The following is a 15,406-nucleotide window of genomic DNA, read 5'->3' on the forward strand; positions in this document are numbered from 1 at the left end:
GTAGTCACCTCCTCTGGGTGGTTGGTTTATTTTTGAGGGCTGTGATCTCCCCTGAATGCGAAAAAGCCTTCTGCGCGTAGCCCTTCCACTGTCCATGCAGAAAGGGATAATATGGTAGTACAATAACTCTCCCTCCCTACATCTTGCTGAGTCTGGTTTCTTGGTTATGCATTTAGTACGACCTCAAGCTGTTTTAATCTTTGCTTAAAGCTCAGTTGTACTGTGCAATCACCTTAACAGGAGACTTTATGGGTAACTGCCATCAAAGACAAGTATGGAAATTTATCCCCTCCTGATAGCATAATCCCATGAGGAAGCTTGTGATGTTTTCTGTCTCATAAGCTATTTTTTCCTGCATGGGAGAAAAATCTGTTTACTATCGTTTAAACAGAGCTATGGTATTAAATGAAGACATTGATGGGTATATTGTATAAAATGCATTTATTTATTCATTCACATTTATGTCTAAAAGGGACTAACTTAGCCCTAGGCACCACAAAACATTTGAATAAAAAACAAGCAGGGATTTTAAATGAGCTGTATCACTGGACATTCAGTTCAGGAGGGTACTCCCAACCCCAAAGCACTTTGCTCTGGTACAAGATCATAACGTGGTATCTTCAGATGGGTTTGAGCAAATGTATCTTTGCTGAAAATTGCCCTGGACAAAGAATGTACATGTGAGGCTGTTCTTATGAACGATATTGGACATTTTTCATCAGCCAAGAGCTGTAAGTGATTCAAATATAGCTCTGATTTTGCAAAATGAAATAAAATGTAATCAAGATGACTCAAGGGACTGCATGGCACAGGGGAGGCCCACGTTTAACTTTGTGATGACTTAGATACTCTGTGTGGTGTGTCTTTGTATGTGCTTAGCAAAAGTTATGGTTGGTGTATTATATAGTTTGTGGTAGAAAAAGCAGTAGTTAAGGTGTGTGTGTGTGGGGGGGGGGGAGGAGTATATATCTAGATAACTCATTGACTTGTCAGGTGACTGTGGATTAAATGGAAAAGATTCCAACTGTGTGGATTGGAAATGGTTAGCTAATTCATTTTTTCTCAAACATAAAACCCATGATAAGTTGATTTGGGGAGGGGAAGCAAGGAATTATTTTCATAGTTGACACATTGAAGACTTCAGGAGCCTCCCTTCTTTCCACCAGCTTCCTTGTTGCCCCTCAGTACCCTCTGCAACCTCCATGTCCTGGGAAAAAAAAATCTCCCCCTTCTACTAGAAGCTGATATCCATTTACAATTTAGCTTGATTTTGTCCATTTTAAGCGATTTGCACTGTAACATTTATCTTCATGTGTATTTTTACATGCACATACAGAGAGAGAGAGAGAGAGATCATTCCTTACTGGCAAATGGAGGTGATAACTCTTTGATTAGTATCCAGTAAAATAGTTTAGGAATTAAATTGTGGTGTGCTAAATCCCAGTTTGTGGTGTGCTAAATCCCAGTTTGTTTTAAGTTAGTGTAATGAGATCACCTGCTATAGTGTGGATGGGTACATCATTTGTATTCTCTATGCCTTGTACATAATGCCTCTAGATTTCATTAACTGTCTTAAGCAAAACAGCTCATGAGTCATGAAGGGAGGCAGGGTAGTAGAGCACATGACTCAGAGTCCAGGGTCCAGGATTTTATTCCCAATGTTGCCACTTGCTTTGTGATGAGATTTTGGATTAGTTGCTGAGTCTCTGTGCGCCTTAGTTCCCCCATTTCTAGAATGGGGTTATTAATCAAAACTCACCTGTATAAAGTCATTTGAGAACTTGGTTTTTTGCAAATATTTTATTAGAAAAACCAACAATGTTATTAAACATAAATAAATTAGATACACCACTGAGTTTCATCACATTGTCTAGCATAGAGGAATTTTCTTTGAGCTGGATTAGAGGAGACTCTTATATGAATGGTGACATTTTTGAAAACCCAAACATTTTCTGTACTGGGGACAAAACAATGGTTGGACCAGATAGTATCCTGAGAGTGGCTTCATTGATTAGCTACAGTACTTGATGTCTCCCACTCTGGAGCCCCTCATCAATATGAATTAATTTTTTGTCTTTCCTTGCTTTCAGTTTTTTTGGCATATCTTTTTGTAATGAAGAAAACTGTTTAATGCCTAAAGAGTGGGTCATGCATGAGAGTAGACTGATCTATATTGGGTACTTATATGGCCTGCATTACTATAAATTAAGGTTGTGAGGCACTTGGCTAATAATGCATTTATCCTTGCAACTTCCCATCCAGATGGGGGGAACTACTATTGTCTTCATTTTGCAGATGGGAAACTGAGACACAGAGCCTCAATGATAGGCCCAAGGTCTCACAGGAAGTCTGTGGCAAAACAGGGACTTACCCTGGAACTCAGGTAACCAGGACTCAACACCCTAACCATCCTTCCTCACTATAAAGGCTGTAGAACTCTGTTCCATGGAGATCTGAATCAGAGGTTCCTTTCAGTCTAGGAGCCTCTCTCCCTGCTCAATTAAAATATTTTCCCTTTTGGTTGGGTGGGATTCCTGAAGCAGTCAGTCCCACCCACCTCTGATTATCTGACTTTTCACTGTGCTAGGAGCATGGGTTTCAGTGGTCAGAATCAACCTTACGCTGGCAATGACTGAGCACTGTCCATGCCAGTAAAGCCAAGAAGGACTCCACCCTGAGTATGTACTGAATCAAGCTGAGATTGAATTTGCCTGTACTTTTCTGAATGGAAAAAAAGGGAAAGACTCCAGTTCAGAGCTGAATTTGAACAGCAGGTATCCAGATGTATTGTGACTTTGAAATGTCTGCCATTAGTTAACTAACTGCAATAATAATTCATAGAGGCCATTGATTGTGGCACATGAATGCATATTTTGGTAATCTTATTCTCATATAAAAATAGGCTAGGCAATGGTTTTCCATAGTTGGACTCTCCTACTGTTTATCAATATGGAAAAGGCAGCATTCTTGAGACCCCGTGGCACCTGTTCATGACCCGCCAGGTTGACAGCCATGGGCTAGAACAAGCACAGTGGCCTTCGTGATCAGCAGTACTGTGTGTGTATGAAGGGAGAGACAGACAAAAAAGATGATTTCATCATATTAGGGTGCTGGATATAAATCACCAAGAGCTGCACAATTTTTTCAAAGGCCTTGGGGGAAGAATCAGCTGAACTGTATCTGAAAATGTTTACTATGAGGATTTATGAGGCGATTTATAAGGGGGACACAATCCTTAGGGAAGGGTTGGAAGGAATTTGGCCTACTGAGGCCCCATAAATCTGAGGGTGGTGTTTGGAGGATTGTTCATTGGCTACAGCCCTTGTTTTGAGTGAGGGGGTGATATCTGGTAAGCTTATTAGCATGCGTATAGGTTTTTAAATTGTTTTTAATGTTTCCTCCGTAATGACTTTACCTCAAGAATAAATGTGCTTGCTTAGAAAGAGCTGTGTGGCAGTTTAACTGTGACAATCACACTGTGTACCGTTTCTGAGGAGAGACCCAAAGCAGGCCTTTTTAGGCAGAATGGCTTTTGCTGGGTATATCGCAATATAAGCAAGGAGCTGTGCAGTCCGGAAATACCCTGGTCAGTGGTGCAGGAGTTAACTAAAAACAGAAACAGAAGGAAAAAAGCAACAAAGGTTGCAGGACCTCATCAACGTGCCACTCTTCAGTGCCCCAGAAAACTTCAGCTTTGACCAACCTTCAGAACGGACCGACTGGAAACAATATTGTGCAAGATTTCAAACTGCAGTCAAACGCTCCAAAGAAATTAGAGAGAGATCTTTAATTTATGCTATGGGGTGAAAAAGGAGAGCATATCTTTAAATCCTTTGACTTTACTGAAGACAAGTCACAAAGATAACTATGAAAGGGTTCTGACTCTGTTTGATGTATACTTTATTCTTCAGAGAAATGTGGTTTATGAAAAAGCATGTTTTCACCAGAAAATTCAAGAACCAGGGGAAAATGTTCAGTGTTTGATAAGCACTCTGCATTCATTGGCTGAAAACAGATTTGGGAATGCAAAACATGAGTATATCGGAGACAGACTGGTTATTGGGTTAACAGATGATAACCTTTCACAGCAACTACAGATGAAGAGACGTTTAACCCTAGCCACAGCTATACTGATAGCAAAGCAGTCAGAATTAGTCAAACAGAACATAAGGCAGAAGCAAACTGAAAAAGCTGAAACTATCTTAGAAACTGTGAACAGACACTTATGTGATAATGACTTTTAACATTCCACCCCTGAGGCAAGGAGAGAGAACTCCCAGATTAAGAGGGACAAAGTCCAGTCTACATATAAAAGGTGTGGAAAAATTCATATCCCAAGAGATGATGCATGTCCAGTGAGAGGCATACAGTGTGTAATGCATGAAATATGGACATTTTGCAGCTGTTTGCCACACCAAAGCAGTCAGGGAGTTGACTTATATTACAGACAATCAAGAGCCATTGTTTCTATCACTTGTAATGACATAGAATCTGCCTGGAGAGTGAAGCTAATATTTGTGGCAAGACTATTGACTTTAAAATTGGCTCAGAAGATGACATCACAGTCATCTCAGAAGGGATTTACAATCACCTTTAGCCCCTCCCAGAGCTGAAGTCACCTGACACAACTCTGACTTGCCCTGGAGGTATTCTGAACAGCATGGGCCAGTTCATCACATAAGCAACTTACAAAGACAAAACCTTTGCATTCCGAGTGCATGTGATCAAAGGATCAAAGACCAACCACCTTCTCAGCCACATAGCTACAGTGATGGGCCTAGTGAAAAAGATGGAAGAACTTGACAGAGGATTTGAAGATATTGGAGTTTTCAGAAGAGATCCAGTACAAATTAACTTGAGACAATGCTGTACCATGCAATGTTCAAACACCTCTACCAGAGGTAGTCCAGCACAGCTCCTGATGGGAATACAACTCAGGTTCTTTTCCAAAGTTGGATCAGTAGTTCTGTCTCCAAAGGGGCCAGACATGAAGATATAGTAGCCAAATAAGATACGAGCTTATGAACACTTTTACAACAGTCATCACTCAATTAGAGAACTCCTCAGTCTAGAACCAGTGACTGTGTTCATGTCAAATTGAACAGAGAAAAAAGGATAGACAACTTCTGTTGTCATGAAGAAAAAGAATATGGTACCCAGATCATATGTGATTTGAGACCGACAGTGGAGAGTTCAACAGAAATCATTGACATCTACACTTTGTTCCTAGAAAGAACAATCAGAGCAACCTCTACAGATGGCAAATGCAGAACAATAAGAAGAAGATTCAAGGATTCCAAAACGACCACAGCCAGTTGTTGCAACTAACGGATAGCCACACTATGCAAAACTATAGTATACTGCTCACCCTCGGTGTCACTGTGCATAAAAATACCTTATTTGAACGAACCTCAGCCATGTGTGGCAGAGCATCAAAGGATCTTATGATCTTGTGTGTCTAAGCAAGCTCTGTGATCAATCCATATCTGGACAGAAGAACGTGACAGTCACGTTTATGCTTGTTAATTTATACTTACTAGTTTTCAGTTGCTAGATAGCAACTTTAGTTAAGGGAGATTTCTCCAGACCACTGATTTCCTTGGGGAGTGCCTCTTCCTCTAGTTTGTCCAGTTTTCTATCTTTGTTGTTGTTGTTCGGTAGATATGTCTTTGTTTAATACTTTATTACTTGCTTGTAGGATACATAGCAGGACCCTGCTAAAATCTAAAGCCAGCTTTTGTGGAAAGGAGAAATAATTGTGTTTGGCCTTGGATGACCTGCTAAATGGCAGTATATTAGTACTGAGCCTTAGGTACAGAGATTTCCTCTCAATAAATTCACTGAGCCAAATTCCTTTCCCTCCACCCTTCCCCAATGAGAGAAGTTCTTATGTGCTTTAGTTTAATAAAATAATTATTGCTGGCCATTTCTGTTTGTTTCCATTTTCTTGTGCTAACTCATTGTAAATGTGGAAGTCTTTTCTTTGTGTAACACTTCCTCGTAAGAACACCTGGAGCCCAAGGCAAGCTCCCTAGCTGATTTCACCCCTTTTCTTCTCCCCCTCCCCCCCCCACTGTTCTGACTTGGCTGTTTTGTTTAATAGCAGGATTCTTCTGATCATTTATAGCCCCTGTGGTGTTCACTCCCCTGGATTGAATTTGCTTGAATTTTTGCTAGACATATTCTCTAAATAATTTGTTCTTATTTTAGCCAGTGCATGTAATTAAATCTTGGAATGTTTTCAGGAACGTTAATTGCTTTTCTTGAGGGAATTGAATTCAGGCTGTTGCACCTGGCTCTCTGGGATATTTGCTTTTAATAGACAAGTTTATCATAGGGGTATGGTGTTTGAGGCCAGAAGGGACCACCAGATCAACCTGACCTCCTGTATATCACAGGCCACCAATGCTACTGTACACCCACACACACACCAACAACCAAAATTAGATCAAACTAAAACAATCCTCGGGAATTTAAACTATTATGTGCCACAGGCAGTTCACCAATGACTAAAGCTCCTGCAATGGCAGGGAAATGATCAAGTGAGACATAGTCAGACAATCCTAGCAAGCGACCTGTGTCCCACGCTGCAGAGAGGAAGTTGGAGAAACCCCAAGGTTTCTGCCAATCGAACATGGGGGAAAATTCCTACATACAGCAGTCAGTTAGAACCTGAGCATGTGAGCAAGAGTCAGCCTGCCCAAGTTCCACAAATAGTCCATTGAAGCAGAGGTGCCTGGGTGGCTTCAGTAACTACTACTTTACCTACAGATTCCCTCCATTCTCCCCTTTCCACCGATGAATGCACCCGTTCTCATCCACCCTCCCTTGTCCATCCATCTCCCAGTGAGATTTGAACTTGCAACCCCTGGCTTACGAGACCAATGCCATTTCTGTTTCTATCCAATAACTTCACTTTAAGGGCAATTTGAAAACTTAAGGCCAAGATTTAAAAAAACTGAGGCCTAAAATTAGGCTTGTAAGGGCCACATTTAGGTACCTATGTGCATGGCCTGATTTTTAAAAATTCAGATTGAATTTCCAGTCACTGAAGGCCAGATTCTGCTACCTTTATTCGTCTTCAGTAGCACATGGGACTAACTTGTGGGACAAGGTGTTGGTTCAAGGTATGTAAAGATAGCAGAATCTGGTTCTAAATTAATTAACATTGTCTGAGCCAAACCAAATGTGAAAAGTTTGGGTTTTGAGGAGGAGTTCTCCCCTCCTCCCTCCTCAGGGCTCCTATGTTAGCTGTCCCCTTTCCCTCTTGCTGTGGAAGGAAGGACACTGCTATCTCTGAAATCTAACACCAAGAATGTTAAGGGTTTGGGGTTTATTTTGGAGAAGGCCCCAGATTTCCAGATGCTTATCTGAATTTCTTGGGGTTGAAGCTCTAACAAGAATTCACTTATTTTATTTTTTTATTTATTTTTGTTTTCTGTTCCAGGGTTGTCCAGAAATGCTACAAACACAGCCTTTCTCATAGTGCTCTCATAGTGCTGTATTTAAATAGTTCTAGTTCTATTTGTGGAACTAGGAAGTACAGAGGCATATGCAGAAATGCTAAATAACTGGGGAAGGGAAGAGGGGAAATGATCAAACTTTTAAACAAAAATGTGGCTAGCTAAGGTTGGAGTCCATTCTTCTTTTTACCCTACTTGGCTTGTTCATCTGTAGCCATTGGACACTGCTTATATGAACTGGAATATAGGACAAGACCCCAGTGTTAAATATTTAGTCCGTTCTTGGAAAACTACAAGGATTTTGGTTAGGCCACTAGTCTGGGCCTTGGAAGACCTGGGTTCATTTCCCCTGCTACACCACAAACTTCCTGTGAGGCCATGGGGAACTCATTCTTTGTCTCAGTTCCCCATCTGTAAAATGGGGATAACAGCACTGCCCTTCCTCGTAGAGGTGTTATGAGGAGAAATACTGGAGCTGGTTGGAAATTTTCCAGAGGAGTGTTCTTCTGTTGAGAAATGCTAAGTCGTCGAAATAGACACATTTTGTGGGAACGTGTCAATTTCAACAAGATTTCTACAAAAGCCATCCAGCTCCTCAGCAACCACAACCTGCTGAGGTTGCTTCTGTCCATTCCAGCCTGCTTGAAATTTTCTCCGGCTCCCACAGCTGGCTTCTCCTTGGAAACCCTTTTTTCCCCCAATCCATCCTGGCTTGTGGGAAAGGTGCTCTGTCAGGGTCTTAGTGTCCCTCCTGTGGAGAAGGAGGTCACTTCTGCACAGTTATGTTGGGGAGCTTGGACCATCTTTCCTTCTCCCTCCTCAGTGCTTCAGTACCTGTGAAGATGCACCTGGCATTTATTCTTGCTGGCTTGAATTTCTCTGGCATAAGAAAATGTAACTAATATGTTTGCAAGGTGGTTAGACATCCGATACGTTTTAGGTTTGAGTGGTTTGAATGGGCAACAATTTATCTGATGAGTAATTGTAGCAAACTGCTTTTTTCTCTTTAAGAACCAACCAATAGATGTAATAACAAAAGTCCGGGATTGTCAGCCTTTTCCTTAAATTCACTTAAAATACTATATTTTTAAAATGCAACTGATATCTTTGGACATGCTGCATGGTTTTAGTAGTTTACTGACTTTTACAGAGATACAGTATATAAAAAATAAACTGGTGAGATGATTTTATAATTTATGCTCCTTTTTCCTTGAGAGCTCAAACTGCCTTTAATATATTTAGACACCACAGGAGTTAGGGCCAAATTCTGGGCAGAGGAGTAAAACTCATATAAAACAGTTTTTCTCTTTAAAGATTAGACAGACATGATTGCCAACTGTACCTCATTTTGAGGGACATGACTCATCTTAGCCCCATAATTCCATACTTTCTACACAAATTAAGTGTACCCTTACACTGGTTGTTGAAAATTATTTACTGCAGAAATAATATTTCGTGGAATTGAGGCTACAGAAAATGTTGTTTACACTAAAGTAAAGAATCCAGAGCATTTTATGTGTCCTGAATGAATAATTTTTTGAGTCCTTCATTTTGGGTCTTGGTGTTTTAAATGCTTGGCAGTTTGAGGTGTTTAAAGGGCTGATAGATGAAATCCTCTTCCCCAAATGGCCAGGTTGTCTGTGCAGTTGGGCAGTAGTCTCTGTTCCAAACAATGGGGAGGAGTAGTCACCATGTTACCCCAATCTCTTAACAGGATTCAGGCTCAATGGGTCCATGCTGTTGCCAGACACTCTGAATGTGTTCTTGTCATATACCCAACACACCCACCACTGTCTTCCACATTTAGATGTGAAAAATTGCCACCAAGTTCTACTTGGCCACACATAGGAGAATGTGGCCTTCTTAAGCATGTACCCTTTCCTGTCTGCCCCTCTGCTATTACATAGTGGAAAGGTGCCATCCCCATTGCCACTGAAGCTTTGTGTGCCCATCCACAGTGCTGCAGAAACTTGGCCTTTTTCCTTTCTTCATTTCACCAGCCCACTTAATCTAATAACTGCAGTGTCAAATACCAGTGTATTTTATAATAGTTCATGAGGTTTGATAGTAGTTCTGTTATTCTAGGATTATTTTAATGGTCAGTAATTTGAAAGTCAGAGTAGCATGCTTTGTTTAAAGGAATGATGTATTGTCCTAGTATAAACAACAAATTATGACAAATGACTAAAATTTTTCTTTGATTAAAGATGAGTGACTAGGTTTGATGAATATATTTCCCGCTACCTCCAATTCTACACCAACCCAAATCTTTTCCAGGGTTTTGAAAGAGTTTTTAAAAATTATTTTCCATATTTATCTTTCTTTTTCATTCATACTACTTGGGACCAGAAACAGGAGCCCCGAAAAATACAGGGTAAGAAGTAAATCTGGCCTGACCAGAAACAGGAATGCACAGAAAAAAAACTATGAGAGTCTGTTTCTGGTGAGCTTTCCAGTTCAGTTGACAGTGTCCAAGAGGTCTAAATAAAGAGAAGATTTGATTGCCTCCAGTGCTTAATTTGTGCCAGGGCTTGCCAGGGGTGACCCCTGGCATCTTTGGGGTTGGCAGTTCATAGCCCTGGCACCTCTGCTTGCCACGTCACTTATGAAAGTAAAAAATTACAGGAGCCCCGGCAGTTCTTTCATTACAAATTAAGCACAAACTGCCTCTGAATCTCTTGAAGTTCACTCCTCCATACTTTGTATCATGAACTTTAAGTGTTCTTAATTGTACTGAAACATGTTTTGTCAAGAGGAGTTTGACTATACTAAAGTTCCACACTATAACAGCTTTCTCCTCTCTTTTTCCACAGACTATTTTTGAGAGGAATTGTCAATCAGATGATTGTGCGGCTGACTTGAGACTTCAGGGTAAATTATTACTGTCTAGGTGAGTGAATTAAACTTCTTTCATGTTCTTTCTTTTACATACTAGTATGGAATTGATTTTAATTAAGGGCACATTGAAAACCCAAAGTACAGATCTACACCTTGCATATGCATCTTCTTGCATGATGTGCTGATTATTATTATTATTATTTATATTATGATAGTACCTAGAGAGACTATGTGAGATCAGGACCCTGTTATGGTAGGTATTGTGCATGCACAAGAGACACTCACTGCCCCACAGAGTTTACAATCTGAACAGACAAGACAGAGAAAAGGCAGGAGGGGCGGGGAATTAAAAGCATAGAAAAGTCAAGTGTCAAGTCCCATGATAGGTCAGTGTCAAAGCCTCGGTTTTCTCTCCAATGCCATCTCCACTAGACCATACCCCTTCTTAATGAAAGTGATGACAATAAAATATTATTTAGCGTGTGATCAGTAAAGCTGTGTGAAGCATCTCCCTTTTCCTCAATAAAAATGTGAAAAAAATGACAAAATATTGCAAATGTCATAAAATCCTTCGTGGTGTTCAATTTTATCCTGCTCCCCTTTAATTTCACAAATTTGCAGACTGCAGAATTATTTGTCTTCATTTGTCAGTTTCACAATCATTTTGTCAATATTTAGATAGTTTATCCCCTTTTTATTTTGGCTTCACTTTTCATCTCACATGGTAAAACTTATCAAGTGTCACTGATGTGAGGTTTTTGTTTTGTCCCTTTTTGACTTATGATCCAAGAAAAGAGGCATGTTGTATTGGTAGGTCAGGATGTGCTTATTCCATTTTGGGAATTTTTCAGGTTAATGGTGAACCTTACTCATCACTTCTGTTGCCTTTTTCCTAGCATTTTTAGCACACTTTTAGGAAGTTAAATGCTGATCTGAATTATTTAACCATGTTTCAGGGGTTTTGCTGTTTGATGCAGATGCTGTCTGTGAAATCCTTAGCTTTCAGGCCAGGAAGGAATAAGTCAAAAACAGTAAAGTAAGCAGATATAAATGCATTTTGCACAGCTCTATGTTTTATAGTTGTAACTAGAGATGGGTGTGAACCAAACCTTAAAAGTAAATTTTGAGAAACTACGGCCAGCTCCAGCTTTCATTGAAGAAAACAGAAATCTTTCCATTGACTAATTGGGAGTTGGATTGGATTGTCAAGCTATGGATTCCAGGCTTGCAAATTGCCCCTCCCCTCTACCCCATACCTTATACAGAATGTTAGATGCACACTGGAGCAAAACTGGAGAATTGTGGTTTTTTTCTTATCCTCAGACCAGAGATAATCAAGAAAACTAGGAAACAAATCCTGAAGACCCTTATTTGCTATGAGTTTGTCCACTGAAGTCATGGCAGTAAGCAATACCGTTAGTAGTGATTGTAAGATTGGTCTGGTTAACTTCTTCAGCGGTTCTTTCGATTTTAGCCTGACTTTTTATTTTAAAAATAAGCTGTTTATTTTACCTCAACAATTAAACTAAAAGTCATGACTGTAGAACAAGTGGAGGGTATTCTATTTCAATACAATATTCAGGCAGCAAACTGCTGATCAGCCCTCTCAATTCTTCATTTTAGTCCAGCTATGAGTTGCTATTTGAAATAAACAGGATGTCTTCAAATAGACAACAGATTCTGTTCATTTGCTGTTGTTTGTAGTCACTGAGACTGTCAGCTTCTGTTTTTAGAAAACACCTATAACATTATGGGCACTTCTTCAATCTAAAGAAATTAGAATATGTATTGCTATTGCCTATTTAAAATAAAAAGGCTGCTATGGATTCTGGTTTTGTATAGTCTAGGAAAGGTGCCTATCCTGTATAGTATGACTAATTTCTCATACATGCAGTGCCATATGCTGAAAAGCATATTTTTGGTAATTCTTCCTGTCTATGTGAAACACAGGAGTTACAAACCTTCAGTCATTTCAAATATTTCAATTCATTTTGGTGTACAAGTATCTACAGGTATCATTTTTGTATTACATAGCTATGTAGGGCCTGATTCTGTTCTCATGTACACGGGGAAAAATTGCTCCATTGATGCCTATACAGTTCCATAGGAGTAAAAAAATTGGTATAAGTGAAGTCCATTAGTTTCTCATTGTAAATATTGCTGGTTTATATGCTTTTCAATAACCGCAGCACTTCAGGGCCATAAGGTATACACAATGCTGTATGCTTTACAGTCCATTGTTTTGTGTTATGTAATATAATGCATGTTTAAATAGATGTTCTGCTTAGAAAATCTGCTAGCTCTCAAATATTAGGTTACCATCATGAGACTGAATTGCAGTGATCCCCATTATAAAGTTAAGCACCACACAGCGACTCTGTTCTGGAGTTACACAAGAAATGAATTTGACTCAGTGAAAATTACACAGTAAAAACGTCATCCGGTGCTTTGGAAATGTACCCCTGGATGGCATACACTTAACAAGCATATTGCACTAGGCAACGAGAAACAAAAATAATAGCTTGTTGGCAAGAGTTAGCAGATCTGCTCTGAATTTCTGTGTAACTTTTTATTTACTAAGATGCTTTCAGTGCAGATTATCTTCCCTTGCTCAATATTTAATCTTGGTAGAATTCAATTGTCAAGATCACATGTCAAAATATACCAAGTCATTTTCCCTAGGAAAACTTAGACTTTGATTTATCTGTGAATTTTGATTATCACTGATAGAACTATTTTTTCAGTGGTTTGTGTGTATTTACAGCACAGTTGACGTTTGCTGATGTTTACTGATAGGCTTGAAAGGATTTGATTTTTATCAATATTGTTTCACTTGCCCTCGAATGGGAAACATAAGTACTTGGATAAACACTGATTAGGGAGCCTCAGGATGCTCATAGTTCAGGTTCAGTTCAGATAACTCCAAAGTGTGGCTGTTTATCTGAACTACTTGAACCTCATGAGTCTGCACCCTTAGGCCAGAAATGTTGCTTGGTTTTGACTGCTTTTTTGAGTGTGAGTCAGGTGTGCAGTGCACCTGGAAATTGTGTGGCTGCGTAGGTCAAGACAGAACTTGGCAGGGCGGGGCGTGGGAGTGCTTCAAAATGGTAAACTATAGAAAAACTGCAACCATTTAAAAAAGTTTTGGGTTTGATTTCATGTTTGGGTATGGGCAAGATTCTTTGGAGGGCATGGTGGCGTGCATATGAAGTGGTTCAGTAAAGCCTGAAGTGAACTGAGAGGCGGTTATAGAATGTCCTCAGAAACTTGTCTTGAGGACCTGAGTAAAGTTGAGTGTGTTGAGGCAGACCTCGTTTGATCAGAGACCTCATTTAGTTAAACTAAATAGAAAGGAGATTCTTTCCGAGACTATTGGTCATAGACAGATCCGGCCATTGCAGTTTTCTAGCTCCCAGAATAATTTAACACACCCTGTGCTGGCTAATGTCTCTTCAGAGGGTCTTTATAAATTCTGGCCTAGATTAATCAATCACAGAAGGTACTGCTGTCTACACTCCAGGTAAGTAGGGAAGTAGCAACTGAGAATCATTGACTGCAAACCTTTGTCTTGGGGAAATAGAAGCAAGGAGGGCTGGAGGCAGCAGCTGGAACCGTAAAGTGGCCAGGACACAGAGACGTTTTCTTCACGTACACACAGCAGCAGATACACATGATGCTACATATGATGTAGCCATGGTAGAGCATAGAAAGGACTCCGATTTTGAACCGTCCCTTGCAAATCATCTTTCTTCGGCAAGAGTCAATATGGGAGGATTTAGGCTTCTTAAATCCCTCAAAATTGCAATTTCCAACCTCACTGGTGGTCAGCCTTGTGCTCTGCTTCCTTTGACCTCAGCTCTCTAAACCTTCTGGGAAAGCATACCTTCTTCTGCATATTGGACAGGGACTTCACCACTGCAGTTGTCTTATTCTCAGCAGGTTAAAGTCTGCAATTTGCTGGACTTGTCTCCGTACATACCTGACCCCTCTTCAAATCTGTTTGCCTTAAACGAAAGAAACAAAACCATGACCTTTTAACATCTTGGATTGGAGGGCCACTGCATCAACATGTTGAAATTGCTGTGTTGGTGAGACCTGGCAACCGACATTGGAGACTGTAAAATCTAGAATGGAAGTGCATTTAAAAATGTTGGGAAAACAATACATACAATATAAATACCATAGCAAGCCTAGTGGCACAATGTTCAACCCTAATGAGAATAGAAATAAAATATTTTGCAGTAGAATTTATTTTATGGCCACAGCCTTTTGGATGGCAGTAGGAAACTAAAAATGTAATTATTTAAAAATCAGAAAGACAGTTACATTAATAGTTACATTGATTCTAAAATCCAATCACTTATATATAAGTGGGCTAGTTCCAACCGAGAGAGAACATTTCTCATGATATATTTTAAAAAATACATTTAGTATTGAAAATATTCATTATAGATCATAGAACGTTTGATAGGTTTCAAAGGAACACAATGAAATCTGTTTTCTCAACAGAGAGAATGTCTCTTCCATTAAGTCTAGGCAGTAAGTAGTGTGTTCTTCTGTATAACTTCTCATTTAAAACTTGAAATGCATCTGTTTCCCCATTAAGTGCTAGGTGAAATTCTCTGACCTGTGTTATGTGGGAGGTCAGACTCGATGATCACTGTGGCCCTTTCTGGCCTTAAAGTCTATGTCCCACTTACTATATATATGCAGAAAAGAGCACTCTGGCCCTTTCAGGTAAAACTACAATCACCAGAGTAGCAGGATGAATATGAACATGAATCTCGTTTGACATACTGAGCTCTTGAACTCGCTTCAGGTTGTGGTCTGATACTTGCTTATCCAGTCCAGATTGAGGCACTGAGCCATGAAGAACTTGGGAATATGCCTGTCTCCACGGGACAAACCTGAAAACATGTCTTGGAATCCCACTGGAAAAAAAAATGCATGAATCCATAGTAGTAACTGTGCAGGCATTGAGGATTTCATGCACCTGTCCCAGTATGTGAGCCATGATCAGCATGTGTTGAATCTGCAAACCCTTCTGACCATGTAGTCTGGATTTTTGCTATCAAAATGGTCTTCTCTCTCAAGCTACTATTTGG

The 15,406-nt window shown here is 39.9% G+C and overlaps 1 protein-coding gene across 1 annotated transcript in view; it reads left to right on the plus strand.

Annotated features, from left to right (window-relative positions):
- ITGA9 (integrin subunit alpha 9) overlaps positions 1-15,406 on the plus strand; it is a 272,113-nt gene that overhangs the window by 141,075 nt on the left and 115,632 nt on the right. The window contains exon 17 of the mRNA XM_067562457.1: positions 10,277-10,353. Coding sequence (XP_067418558.1) covers positions 10,277-10,353 — 77 coding nt within the window. The remainder of the gene's footprint in view (positions 1-10,276; positions 10,354-15,406) is intronic.

Source organism: Emydura macquarii, unplaced genomic scaffold (genome assembly GCF_026122565.2).
Source record: "Emydura macquarii macquarii isolate MOO-44397 ecotype Brisbane River unplaced genomic scaffold, CSIRO-AGI_Emac_v2 contig_2432, whole genome shotgun sequence".
NCBI lineage: Eukaryota > Metazoa > Chordata > Testudines > Chelidae > Emydura > Emydura macquarii.